Here is a 13,628-nt window from a genome sequence, read left to right on the forward strand (position 1 = left end):
GACAAAAGAGGAGACTGAGAAACAGCTAAGGGTGATGGTTTTGGACCTACAGAAGAAGTTGGAAGAGGAGAAAGCCGCTAGAGGTGGGGGGGTGCCCCAGCCGCAGCTAGTCCAAGTGAGAAGGGGACAGAGCCTAGTCACCAAGTTTAGCGGCGACCCGAGGGAGTACCTAGGATTCGAGACAGAAATAAATTATGCGCTGGAATTGCATGCAGCAGAATTCCCAGATGACGCGCACAGAGTCTCCTTTATCATAGAGCATTTGACGGGGGCCGCCCGAGAATGGGTAAGACCGCTCATCGCGCAAAAAAAATCCTTGCATGAAGAACGCAAAATTATTTCTAGAAGCTTTAAAAATAATGTACGCTAGTGACAGTGAAATGGAGGCCACTAAAGAGGAGCTTCATAACTTAACACAAGGAAAATCGACAGTTAGGGACTACTGGGCGAGATTCACCATGCTGGTGCACAAACTGGGGTGGGATCTGCAAAGTGAGCCAGTGAAATCAGCCTTCTACATGGGTTTGCACGCAGACGTTAAGGATGAGCTGGCAAGAGGTCCCAAACCGCGAACTATGGATGAGTTAAGCAAAGCGGCGCTAGCGGTGGGGGTGAGACAGGAATCCAGATGGAATGACAAACAAGCGACGCACGCAGCAAAACCTTGGTTCCCACGCTCCCAGGACAGACCACATCACCAAACCCCACCCCAGGGCCCGCCCCCACACCCGCCCAGGCCAAGCCCAGAGCCGGAACCGATGGAGATCGGAGGAGCGCGCGCGCGGGCTTTTCAAACCCCGGCGGCGCCAAGACGCAAGGAGGGAAGAGGCGGGAATTGCTTTCTCTGCAACTCCCCCAGGCATCGCGTCAGAGACTGCCCTCATCGCAGAGAGTGGGAGAGCAGAATGTCAGGGCGGATGCCCTCTCCCGCAAGCCAGAGTACATGGAGGAGGAGTTGCCACCGGCACCCAGGCATATTTTCCCCCCATCAGCATGGTCCTGCGGAGCAACAGTGGTGAGCGAGGCAGAACTCACAGCACTGACAGCAGCTGATGAATTTGCCACCCGCATCTTCAGAGAACTGAGAGGGGGGGGGAGCAGGCCAAAGACTTTGAGGAAAGGAGGGGTTTGCTTTTTTACAAGGGAGCCCTGTACCTGCCAACCAAACAGCTGAGAGGTAAGGCCCTCAAGCAGATGCACGACAACCCAACGGCGGGTCATTTTGGAAGGGACAAAACCACTCACCTAGTCATGAGACACTTCTGGTGGCCAGGGGTGCGGGAGGATGTTCGGGATTATGTAAGGGGATGTGACACCTGCCAGCGAGCAAAGGTGGTCAGAGCGCCACCAGCTGGTTTGCTGGAGCCCTTAGCCACACCGCACAGGCCGTGGGAAGTAGTGTCCATGGACTTCATCACAAACCTGCCGTCGTCCAGGGGCAAGACCGCAGTGTTGGTGGTGGTGGACCTCATGTCCAAAATGTGCCATTTTATACCGTGTGCCAGGCCGGTCTCGGCAGAAGAGACGGCCAAACTGTTTGTTGACCACGTATTCAGACTGCATGGATTGCCTTTAAGGGTTATTTCGGATCGTGGCCGCCAATTTGTTTCCAGGTTCTGGCGGCGGCTCATGAACCTCCTGCAGGTGGAGGTCAGCTTGTCGACGGCTAGGCACCCGCAAACCAATGGACAGGCGGAGCGGGTCAACGCCATTCTGCAGCAGTACCTGAGATGTTACGTCAGCCAGAGGCAAACGGACTGGGTGGATCGCCTGCCACTGGCAGAATTTGCCTACAACAATGCGGTGCACGTCTCCACAGGGGTGTCGCCCTTTAAGGCCAACTACGGGCGCGACCTCAGATCTTTCCCGGAGAGGGAGGGGGAGGAGGAGGAAGAGGGCCCACAGGCAGAGGATTGGGCAGAGGACCTGGAGACGGTGCACCAGCAGCTCAGAGAACACTTGGAGAGGGCCAAGGAAGCGTACAAGAAGGGGGCAGATCGCCACAGGCGACCGGGAGAGGTCATCAGGGTGGGGGACAAGGTTTGGTTATCCTCGGAAGGTCTTCCCACCAGGGGGCGATGCAAGAAGTTAGCACCCAGGAGGCTGGGCCCCTTCACGGTCACGCAACAGGTCAACCCGGTAGCCTTCAGGCTAGCACTGCCGGAGGACATGAGAGTGCACCCAGTGTTTCATAGATCGCTGCTGTCGCCGTACAGGGAAAGTACCAGGTTCAGGGACAGCGATCAGCCTCCAGAGGGAGGGGGGGAGACGGGAGACGCCCGACAGCTCAATGAGGCAACTGAGATTTTAGACTCAAGGAGAGGGGTGAGAGGACTGGAGTACCTGATAGCATGGGAGGACACTCCGCCGTCCCACAATGAGTGGATACCGGCCACGGAAGTACCTGAGGAATTTTTAGTGGAAGAGTTCCACGCCCTGTTCCCCCACAGGCCCAAGCCCTGGCACATGGAAAGGGAGGGAGAGGGGGAGGGGCAGAAGGAAGGGATAGCAGGCAGCAGCTCTCCATGGAGATGGGAAGCGGAATTTGAGGACACGGAAGAAGAGGTGTGGGTTTCGCCGAGGTCAACGACGTCAGAGGCAGGAGAGGACTGGCAGAACATTTTTACTCCCACCAGCTCTGACGCCACTGACTTCTTGGGATTCCCGTCTTCTCAGGGGGAAGGAGAAAGATCGCAGGATTGGGGGGAAATTTTTACACCCACAGGCTCGGATGCCACAGACTTCTTGGGGTTTCACTCGTCCCCAGCAAGCGGAGAGCCACTAGGAAGGGGGGGAGAGGAGCCTGGGAGGGGGATGGATGTGAGGGACGAGGGATACAGGGAAGTCCCTCCCATCTTAAGTTCCAGCCCATCCCCAAGCGCGGGAGAGAGTAAGGAGAGCTCTGCCTCCAGCGGAGAGTCAGGAAGTGGTGTCCGAGGCTCAGGCAAGGTTGTGGAGCCCAGGCCGCAGGTGGGACAGGAAGTAGGACGCACAGGGGGGAGGCCAATTCCCCCAACTCCCGAATTGCGACGCAAACGTAGGGGGAAGAGGTTGGGTCTGCCAAAGCTGTGGTGCTGGAAGAAAACGCGCCAATCGCCATTCGGGAGTTCAGACACCTCACCTTAAGGATGCCTTTTTACTGCTCTGAACACTGTAAATAATCAGTAATTAATAAAAACCTTAAAAGACCATGCTGGAGTCGTTACTCTAGAGTAGCCATACCCGGCCCTCTGACAGATGCTTTAGCTGAGATTCCTGCATTGCAGGGGGTTGGACCAGGTGACCCTCGGAGGTCCCTTCCAACTCTACAATTCTTTGATTCTATAGAGTCTTCTTCTGTCTTGAATCTCCCATCAGTCATCTCCCTTCGATGACCTCCACTGGGTTCTAGTATTACAAGAGAGGGAGGAAAAAACACCTCTCTCTCCACTTCCAACATACCATGCATGGTCTGGGACACTCATGTCCTGCCTGAGGGTATCTTCCCCTTGGGGCATCTGACTGGATACCCTGAGAACAGGATGCTGGACCAGATTGGCCTGATCCAGCAAATGCTTTTATGATAAGAGAGGCTGACATCACATGCTGTGTGCACCAGCTGGAAAAGCAGGAACCAGGTCCTAAGGAACACTGGGGCCCAAGTGCAAGAGAGGAACATGTGGCTCCCATAAGCCTCAGGCAGTGTAATAATAATAATAATAATAATAATAATAATAATAATAATAAATTTATTATTTATACCCCGCCCATCTGGCTGGGTTTCCCCAGCCACTCTGGGCGGCTTCCAACAGAAAAATAATCTATTAAACATTAAAAGCCTCCCTAAACAGTCCATAATAATTCTATCTGATAAAACATCTGGGGGGAGGCAGTTTCCCCAACCCTGATCTGCAGTGGAGTGACTCTTAAGAGCAGAGAAAGAGCATCTGCTGGATCAGGCCAGTGTCCCATCCTGCTCTCAGTGGCCAACCAGATGCCCTCAATGGAAAACCCACAAGCAGGATTCGAACACAAAAGCACTCTCCCCTTGTTTGGTTTCCAGCAACTTGCATCCATCGCCACTGTGACTAGCAGCTTTTAATGTTTAATAGATTATTGCATTTTAATGTTCTGTTCTGTTGGAAGCCGCCCAGAGTGGCTGGGGAAACTCAGGCAAATGTGCAGGGTATATATTATTATTATTATTATTATTATTATTATTATTATTATTATTATTACAACGCCTTTCCTCCATGAATTTGTCTACTCCTCTTTTAAAGCCATCCAGGGTTGGGGGCCGTCACAAACCCCTGCAGGAGGGAGTTCCCCAAGGCACTGCGTGAATAAGTCCTTTTCTTTTTATCTGTCCCCAACCTTCCAGCTCCATGAGATGCCCATGAGTGTTTACTGGTAGGAGAGAGGAAGGAAAACTTTATTTTTCCTAACCATGCCATTCATAATGTTATACGCTTCTATCACGCATTAAAAAGTCCCAATGAGAGCTATCTTCATCCCCTCGGCTCCTACAGTTCTCTTTCCCCGCTTGGAAGAGCAGTAAGAGATTTGTCCTTCCTTGATGATCATGGTGCGGTATCTGTTCGAGCCGTCAAAGCACCACCGACTCCAGGTGCTCACGGGGAACACCTGTGTGTGCCTCCAGTTCCATGCAGGGCCTCCTCAAAGGTCCCATATGCTCTCCTCTGTCATACCAGAGAGCGCAGCTCATCGGCAGAGGCAGGAAGAGTCCTGCGGCAGCAGACGCGCGAAAGGGGCCCTGCCCACCCACGCCTGTCAGTGCACCGGCAGAGCAGGAATCCAGGACGCACGCCAGGCCATGGCAGGCGGAAGTGATGGATGGAGGGGCGGGAAAGCCGCCAGCTCCAGGCTCCCAAGCCCCAGAGGAACGAGGAACAGACAAGGGCCGTGGAGGAATAAACAAACGAGAAATGTCAGCTCGGTCCTCAGAACTTCTTTGTGTGGGAGGGGAAAGCATTCGTGAAATTGCTCTGCTGGACTTGAGGTTTCTCAGCGTGGAATAAATAAGTTGGAAGTCATAGAATCACGGAATTGTAGGGTTGGGGGCTAAAGCTGTGTTTCACCTAAGGCAGGGATGAGTCACCTTTGGCTTTCCATATGTTGTTGAACTCCAATCCCAGCGATCATGGCCAGCGGTCCAGCCACGAGTTCCCTGCCATCCTGCCCTACAATCCTAATCTTCCTCCTTCTTCCATGGCTCTTGCTTCCGTGTCCCTGTTTCTGCCATTCTGCTCTATGCAGGGCATTGATTCAGCTTCCCATCCTCTGGAGACCAACTTGTTGTTGTTTAGTCGTTTAGTCGTGTCCGACTCTTCGTGACCCCATGGACCATAGCACGCCAGGCATTCCTGTCTTCCACTGCCTCCCGCAGTTTGGTCAGACTCATGTTGGTAGCTTCGAGAACACTGTCCAACCATCTCGTCCTCTGTCGTCCCCTTCTCCTTGTGCCCTCAATCTTTCCCAACATCAAGGTCTTTTCCAGGGAGTCTCCTCTTCTCATGAGGTGGCCAAAGTATTGGAGACTCAGCTTCAGGATCTGTCCTTCCAGTGACCACTCAGGGCTGATTTCCTTCAGAATGGATAGGTTTGATCTTCTAGCAGTCCATGGGACTCTCAAGAGTCTCCTCCAGCACCATAATTCAAAAGCATCAATTCTTCGGCGATCAGCCTTCTTTATGGTCCGGCTCTCACTTCCATACATCACTACTGGGAAAACCTAGCTTTAACTATATGGACCTTTGTCGGCAAGGTGATATCTCTGCTTTTTAAGATGCTGTCTAGGTTTGTCATTGTTTTTCTCCCAAGAAGCAGGCGTCTTTTAATTTCGTGACTGCTGTCACCATCTGCAGTGATCATAGAGCCCAAGAAGGTAAAATCTCTCACTGCCTCCACTGACTAAACCACAACAAATATTCGGTCTCTGGTTGGCAGCCCCTCCTCCCCAGACCTCAACAGAGGCTCCCCAGTTCAGATTCTCCTTCTCAAACAAAAGTGGGAAACTGAGACCTGTGGGATGTCAGGACAAACCAGGCCAGTGACCTCTCCAGAGCTACTACACCTTGTGAGCAGGATGAAGAAAGCAGGCCATGAGCTGACTTCTCCCCACATCCTGTTCCATGATGCAGAAGGCATCGTAACCCTGCGCCTTGGTGTCACTGAGCATTGCAGAGGCCGTGGCTCAGTGGAAGAGGACCTGCTTTGCATGCGGAAGGTCCCAGGTCCAATTCCTGGCATCTCTAGCCGAGGATAAGGGAGACCCAGGTCAAAAACCTGCAGAGGGGCTGCCAGTCAGTGTTGGCAACACTGGGCTAGGTGGACCAACAGTCTTACTCCATATATAAGGCAGTTTCCTCTGCTTCCTATATTCCCTGCCCCGCACTCCACACTACTGTCTGCCCCTGGCAGGGAACTGCACATCCAGGAGACATAAAACGGTTAGCACATTTGCAAAGCTAAGCAGGGTCCGGTATGGTTTCGAATTGGATGGAGGACCGCATGTTGAGATCCTGCAATGCAGGGGGTTGGGCTGGATGACCCCCAGGGTACCTTCCAGCTATACTATGATTCTATCATTCAGCGTTGCTGCAGACATGACAAAAATCCCTCTTAGAAAAGGCCCTACCATATACTTAAAGTGAGGAATTGTGAGTATCAGCTATTCGAATGCAGAATTTGCATCATATTTCTTGACCCCTTTTTGTAAGCAGCTTAGGGATTTCTGTTGAACTATGAAGTGGCATATACGTGTATTAAACATACATACATGGAAATGGAAATACGAAAAAAATAGTTAAAAGCTTTGCTTCACAGGTGTGAAATGATCGTGTTAGAAATTGTATGCGACTACAGTGGGACCTCGGTTTTCGAACGTAATCTGTTCTGGAAGACGGTTCGAGTTCTGAAATGTTCAAAAACAGAAAACTCAGTAGCTGACAGCTAGGCCTCAGGATCCTGCACTCAGAGGAAGCCATGGGGCATGTTCGACTTCCAAGGCTACGTTCAAAAACCGAAGCATTTACTTCCAGGTGTACGCCGTTCGTAAACCAAAATGTTCATCAACGGAGACGCTTGAAAACCGAGGTACCACTTTATATGCTTTCTGGTTTCCCACAAGAAGCATCTGGTTCTGCTCCTGTGAGGACAGGATGCCGGACTCAATGGGCCATTGGCCTGATCCAGTAGCTTCTTCTCATGTGAGTAATTGCCACACGTGACAAACACGTGGAGATCTGCTTCAAGTGTGTATTCGCACTGTGGCCTAACAGGGCAGGGCTGCTCATCTGTACCCATTGCAAAACAGGCCGTAAAACTCTCTGCTGTCGTCACACATGTGGCAGGGCATGAGGCTCCTTACATGGGAGCAACAGCTGAGCAGGCCTGCATAATGTAATCTTACTCCACGTGAGACCATTGGTCCCTCGGTAATGTCTACACGGACTGGCAGAGGCTCTCCAGCAACACAGGAAGCTGCCTTAAACAGAGCCCGGCCATTGTTCCATGTAGCTCAGTACTGTCTACACTCACCAGCAGAGGCTCTCCAAGGTTTCAGACCTAGGGAACATTCCCAGCCCGACCTGGAGATCCCAAGGATTAAACCTGGGACCTCCTCCTTGCGAAAAGGATGCTTTCCCACTGAGCGACAGATCTTCCCCAGCTTTCTTACTAATAAATTGACCTAGGAACCGTGTTGTAATTTTTGGGACACCTTTCAAGTGTTCAAAGTGCTGCATTTGAATATATTTCTTTAATAAACGATTCTATTTCACTTCTCGTTTTGAAAGCGACCCAGGGAATCCTTGTTGGTGAGAGGTCACTTCATCATCGATAAAACTAATTGAGTTCACAGAGACATACAGTAATTTCATTAATTCTTACAACATGTACAAAGGTAAGCCAGCTGGTGAACGGCGCATAATACGTTTAATAAAATAATGATGATGACACACTTGGCTGAGGGGGAGGCAGGAGAGGAGAGGATGGGGAGACACGGTCCTGAAAGGCGCAAAGTGAGTCTATGGAGCAAGCAACCTTTGAAACAGAAGCCGAGAAGTTGGAAGCTGCTAATCCTCATCCCTTCTCAGCGCAAACAAACACCTGTCAGTCACATGTGCCATGAGGGAACCCCGGGCGGCCGCACGCAATTTCCGATGCTGAAGCGTAAGAAATGCATTACACACCAAGGGACCAACTTTCCGCAGAAAGAAGGAAAAGGCCAATTGGGTCAAATAAGCGACAAATCACGTTTCCACAGAAGTACCACCCCCTCAAACTGAAAACACTTGTTTCCTGTTACACAAATACACACACACAAGATTTTTGAAGCGTCAAACTGCACTTCAGAAAAGCCCGCTCCGGATCCTGGAAGCATGCGGCCAATCACTAAAAAGCACCTATTTGTTACAACAAGTGAGTAGCAAAAACGGCTGTTGTTAAAAGCAAAGGAAACGTTGCTTTAACGCCTCCCTTTTGCTCCCTGCGCTGATGAACAAATACACACATGCAATGTAAGGTAGATCTTATTGACCTATACAAAGACAACCCAGTTCCCACTAAGGAAGGAAACGCCGCTTTTGAAAGCCCCCGTGGTCTGTTCTCAGTCCTGCCCCATTGGCAATGAAGTCTCAGGGTCTGCATTTAGTCGCCTTGGGGATTTCAACCTCATCGGAAAGCCTGGGGCCCACCGGAGAGCTTGAAAAACAAAAGTTTCCTGTCCCAGCTGCTTTGAAATCGCACTTCCAGCAACTCCCGGGCACTGTTGCCAGCCTCCCACATCACCCGGAGCCAGAGGGGGGGCATGAGGGGCGGCTCCTGGAGTCGGTACTCACCTCCTGCATCTCTTCCGGAGGGATGCCTTAAGGCTCAGGTGGCTGGTTGCCCATCGCAAACATCTGGCCAGGAGTTTTGCTGTGTCTCCCTCCCTCCCTCCCTCCCTCTCTCGCAGCCAGGCTGCCTCTCTCCCAATTGGCCAGCCAGTCACATGACCATGACTTCACCCATCCTGGCATGCAGGGAGGAAGGTGACCATTCACTCATCAGCAGGCGTCAGAGTTTCAGTGACAGGCTCCCATTCACCAGGGAGGCGCACCGGGGTCCGGGTGGCTGGCTTCCTCGGAAAGTCACGCTGACAGCCTCAAGACTAAGAAGCCGAAGAAGGAAAAAGGGGATAGTGCAGCACACTCGCAGCCTCGAGGCTCCCGTAAATCCCAGAGAGAATCTGGCAGGCACTCCGAGGCTAAGCCAGTGCCTCTCCCATCCCTCAGGATCAACCCGGAGGAAGGCTCACTCCACCAGGAAGACCCTCCCATCAGGAATGCCGGCTGCTGGCACCAAAAGCCCACCCTGCACCAGGACTTGGGACTTCACCTGATCCTCAAATTCTTTGGAGGGGTCACGGATGAGAGATGAACCATTGCCAGATGTTACTGATGAGGAAGTGCCGTGCTGCTTTTATTATCTATATTTCAATAGTGGTGTGGGTTTTTAAAAAAAATCATTTCAATTCTATTGTAGTTTAATTACTTTTTAGGTGGGCGACCCAGACGGATGGGTGGGGTACAAATTATAAAATAATAATAATAATAATAATAATAATAATAATAATAATTATACATTTTTGTCTTTGATTGGTGTTGATTTAATCTGTGTGAGCAGCCTGTGGGGAAAAGATATAGATAGATAGATGATAGATAGATAGATAGATAGATAGATAGATAGATAGATAGATAGACAGATAGATAGATAGATAGATAGATAGATAGATAGTTACAGGTAGGTAGCCGTGTTGGTCTGAGTCGAAGCAAAATAAAAAAATTCCTTCAGTGGCACCTTAAAGACCAACTAAGTTTTTATTTTGGTATGAGCTTTCGTGTGCATGCACACTTCTTCAGATACACTTGAAACAGAAGTCAGTCCCTTATGTATATACAGAGAGTGGTGGGGGTGGGTGGGAAAGCCCTTGCTCCCCCTCCCCCAGGACTAATTGTAGTCATCAGCAGTCGTTAACAGCCATCCACAGGTTTACCACTCCCATCAGCCCATCACCCATTCCCACCCCCCACACCCTCTGAATATACATAAGGGTTTGGTTGCTTCTGTTTCAAGTGTATCTGAAGAAGTGTGCATGCACGCGAAAGCTCATACCAAAATAAAAACTTAGTTGGTCTTTAAGGTGCTACTGAAGGATTTTTATTTTATTTTAGATTAATAATAATAATAATAATAATAATAATAATAATAATAATAATAGGAAGAAGCAGAAGCAGCGGCCCTACTGAAGAAAGTAATGACCTCACAATGGATAGACTTCCTTCCACACAAACCCCAGCCCAATAGTTATGGAGCATTAATGGCTGCAGAGTCCCCCACTAGTTGGGACTTTGGTCTGATCCATGGGGTCTCTCCTAATGTTCTTAAAGGTAAAGGTAATGGTACCCCTGACCGTTAGGTCCAGTCGCGGACGACTCTGGGGTTGCTTGCTCATCTCGCTCTAGAGGCCGAGGGAGCCGGCGTTTGTCCGCAGACAGTTTTTCTGGGTCATGTGGCCAGCATGACTAAGCCGCTTCTGGTGAACCAGAGCAGCCCACGGAAACACCATTTACCTTCCCGCCGGAGCGTTACTTTGACTGCTAGGTTGGCAAGAGCAGGGACCGAGCAACAGGGATTCGAACCGCGGACCATCTGATCAGCAAGCACTATGCTCTGTGGTTTAGACCACAGCGCCACCCGCATCCCTCTTAGGCTCTTATATTTACCCTCACCACTGCAAATCCCTCCCATACGCCAAATCCAATGTCTTTCGCTGCCGCTGCCACCCCAACCCTGCAGTGAGGGAGGATTTGGGCAGACAAACTGCAGAAGCCTGTTCTGCCTCGAGTTGGGCGACCCCGAGCCATGCTCTCAGATTGCAGCTCGACTTCTCCCCCTCCTTTCTCACATCGTGGGCACCCTCTTCCCCTTTTTCACAGCTGCCATTAGGAGCAGAAGGTGGGGAAGAGCCCCTACTCATTTTTAAGATATCCATCCCGCCGGGGAACGGATTCCCTCGGGAGGTTTTGGGCTCTCCTTTCCTTGGAGGATTACAAGCAGAAGTTGTTTGGCCATCAGCGATTCTTTAGCCATGATTCCTGCACTGCAGGGGGTTGGACTAGATGACTCTGGGGGTCCCTTTCCAACTCCACAGTTCTATGATTCCATGTAAACGCTGCACAAGCAAATCAGGATCAACGCTTGGATCAGAACAAGTGCTCAAGAAAGATCAGATATGGTTTAACCTCTGCATCCGTTTGTTGTGCGCAAATCAGGAGGAATGCTGAATAAACAGCTCACCTGTGGGTGCTCAGAAAGAGAGCTTTGCGTGCAGAAGATTCCCGGCATCTAACGTCCAAGGCCTCTCAGCCAGCAGGGCTGAAACCCCGGGAGAGTTTCTGCCAGCTGAGAAGTGGGGCAGGAAATTTTCAAGCGATTTCATTTCACGTTTTGTAAGTTCATCCGTTAATTACGGTGAACGGGTGCCAACTGCAAACAGATATTACGCAAGCTCGGCCGTTTCGTAGCTTTCAGCCCTCCTTTACTCAATGCATCAAAAAATGGGCCTAATTTGCATAGGGAGTTCTCCCAGAAAACATTCTGGGTCACCTTGCCCCAGAAAACCGACAACACAGGCTGCCAGTGGGGATAGAGTTTGGCTAGAGGGAGGTATGGGGGAACCCAGCAGACTCCACTGTTGCACTCCAACTCCCGTCATCTCCAGCCAGCATGGCCATTGGTCAGGGATGATGCGAGGAGTAGCTGAGTATCACCTGAGGGCCACCAGGTTCCCTATCACTGGCATAAATGCAGTTAAGATTCACAGTTTGTATAAGGCAGGTTCATATCTTGGCAGCAAATGCTGATAGGGAGGAAGCTGCCTTATATGACATCACACCATTGGCACACCTAAGGTCAGTACTGTCCACTCTGACTGGCAGCGGCTCTTTGGGGTTTCAGGCAGGACTCTCCCAGTCTTACCTGGAGATCCCAGGGATTGAACCCGGGGCCTTCAGCAAGCAGAGCAGATGCTCTGCCATTGAGCTATGGCCCTTGCACAGGATTTAAGACAGGGGTCCCCAAACTAAGGCCCGGGGGCCGGATGCGGCCCAATTGCCTTCTAAATCCGGCCCGCAGACGGTCCAGGAATCAGCATGTTTTTACATGAGTAGAATGTGTCCTTTTATTAAAAATGCATCTCTGGGTTATTTGTGGGGCCTGCCTGGTGTTTTTACATGAGTAGAATGTGTGCTTTTATTTAAAATGCATCTCTGGAATATTTATGGGGCATAGGAATTCATTCATATTTTTTTCCAAAATATAGTCCGGCCCCCCACAAGGTCTGAGGGACAGTGGACCGGCCCCCTGCTGAAAAAGTTTGCTGACCCCTGATTTAAGCAGCCAAATGCTGATCTACGCAGTCACTTAAAAGGGAATTTTTAAAAAAACCCATCCTAATATCCAGCATTTATATGGCACTCTACCTGCTGCAAAGCACCGTATAAATGCCTAGTCTTAGGATGACTGGGGTGCAAGTTTTGCTAAGATGCAAGGATCTAAGAAAACCATCTCCTAACTATATACGAGGACACCCTTCTTGAATCCCAAAATGGTTTTAGACCTTCTGGGGGGACACTAGATGTGATTTTCACTGCTCGACAGCATCAAGAAAAATGCAGATAGCAAAACCAACCTCTGTATATGGCGTTTATTGACCTGACTAATGCCTTCGACACTGTAAATCGTAATGCCCTGTGGACTGTCCTCCTGAAAATTGGCTGCCCAGATAAATTTGTGAAGATCCTTCGGCTCCTCCACAATAATATGACAGCAACAATCGCAGATAACAATGGCTCTCAAAGCGAACCATTCACAGTGGGATCAGATGTTAAACAGGGTTGTGTTATCGCCCCAACTCTATTATCTTCACTGCCATGATCCTACACTTTGTCGAAGGGGTAGAAATCATATATCGCACAGATGGAAAGCTCTTTAATAGGAGTAGGCCAAAAGCAAAGAGTAAGGTTACCGTAATTTCCGTCATAGAGCTTCAGTATGCTGATGACCTCCAAACCATCCTAAATATCTTCACAGAAGCTTACAAAACTTGGCCTATTGCTCGACATCCAAACAAGCACAAAACAACCCCTCTGCAGTGCCACAAATCCAACTCAATGGAGTGATGTTGGAAAGTGTTGATCACTTCTCCTACCTTGGCAGTTATCTTTCCACAAGGGCCAACATTGATGCTGAAATCCAGCATCGCCTGAGCTCTGCAAGTGTGGCTTTCTCCAGATTGAAGTGCAGAGTGTTTGAGGGGAAGGACGTTTACAAAGCTATTGTACTACCAACCTTACTGGCTTGTGAAACATGAACCACTTATAAACGCCATCTCCAACTCCTTGAAAGATTCCATCAACGGTGTCTCCGAAACTTTTTACACATCACTTGGGAAGACAAGCAAACTAATGCCAGTGTATTGGAAGAAGCAAGAATCACCGGTGTTGAAGCAATGATTCTTCAACATCAACTTCGTTGGACTGGTCATGTTGTGCAGATGCCCGATGATTGTCTTCCAAAGCAACTAC

At 50.1% G+C, this 13,628-nt stretch overlaps 1 protein-coding gene across 3 annotated transcripts in view; it reads right to left on the bottom strand.

The window, feature by feature from the left end:
• The window catches only part of TNK2 (tyrosine kinase non receptor 2), a 97,876-nt gene that overhangs the window by 70,432 nt on the left and 13,816 nt on the right, over positions 1 to 13,628 (bottom strand). Inside the window, exon 1 of one of the 3 annotated variants that reach the window (XM_060274277.2) lies at positions 8,841 to 8,948. The exons of the other annotated variants lie outside the window; for them this stretch is intronic. Within the exon in view, the coding sequence (XP_060130260.1) occupies positions 8,841 to 8,849 (9 nt within the window). The 5' untranslated portion in view covers positions 8,850 to 8,948. Of the gene's footprint in view, positions 1 to 8,840; positions 8,949 to 13,628 lie in introns of those variants that run through there. 3 annotated transcript variants of the gene reach the window in all.

This window comes from Zootoca vivipara, chromosome 5, assembly GCF_965207765.1.
Source record: "Zootoca vivipara chromosome 5, rZooViv2.hap1.1, whole genome shotgun sequence".
Lineage (NCBI taxonomy): Eukaryota > Metazoa > Chordata > Lepidosauria > Squamata > Lacertidae > Zootoca > Zootoca vivipara.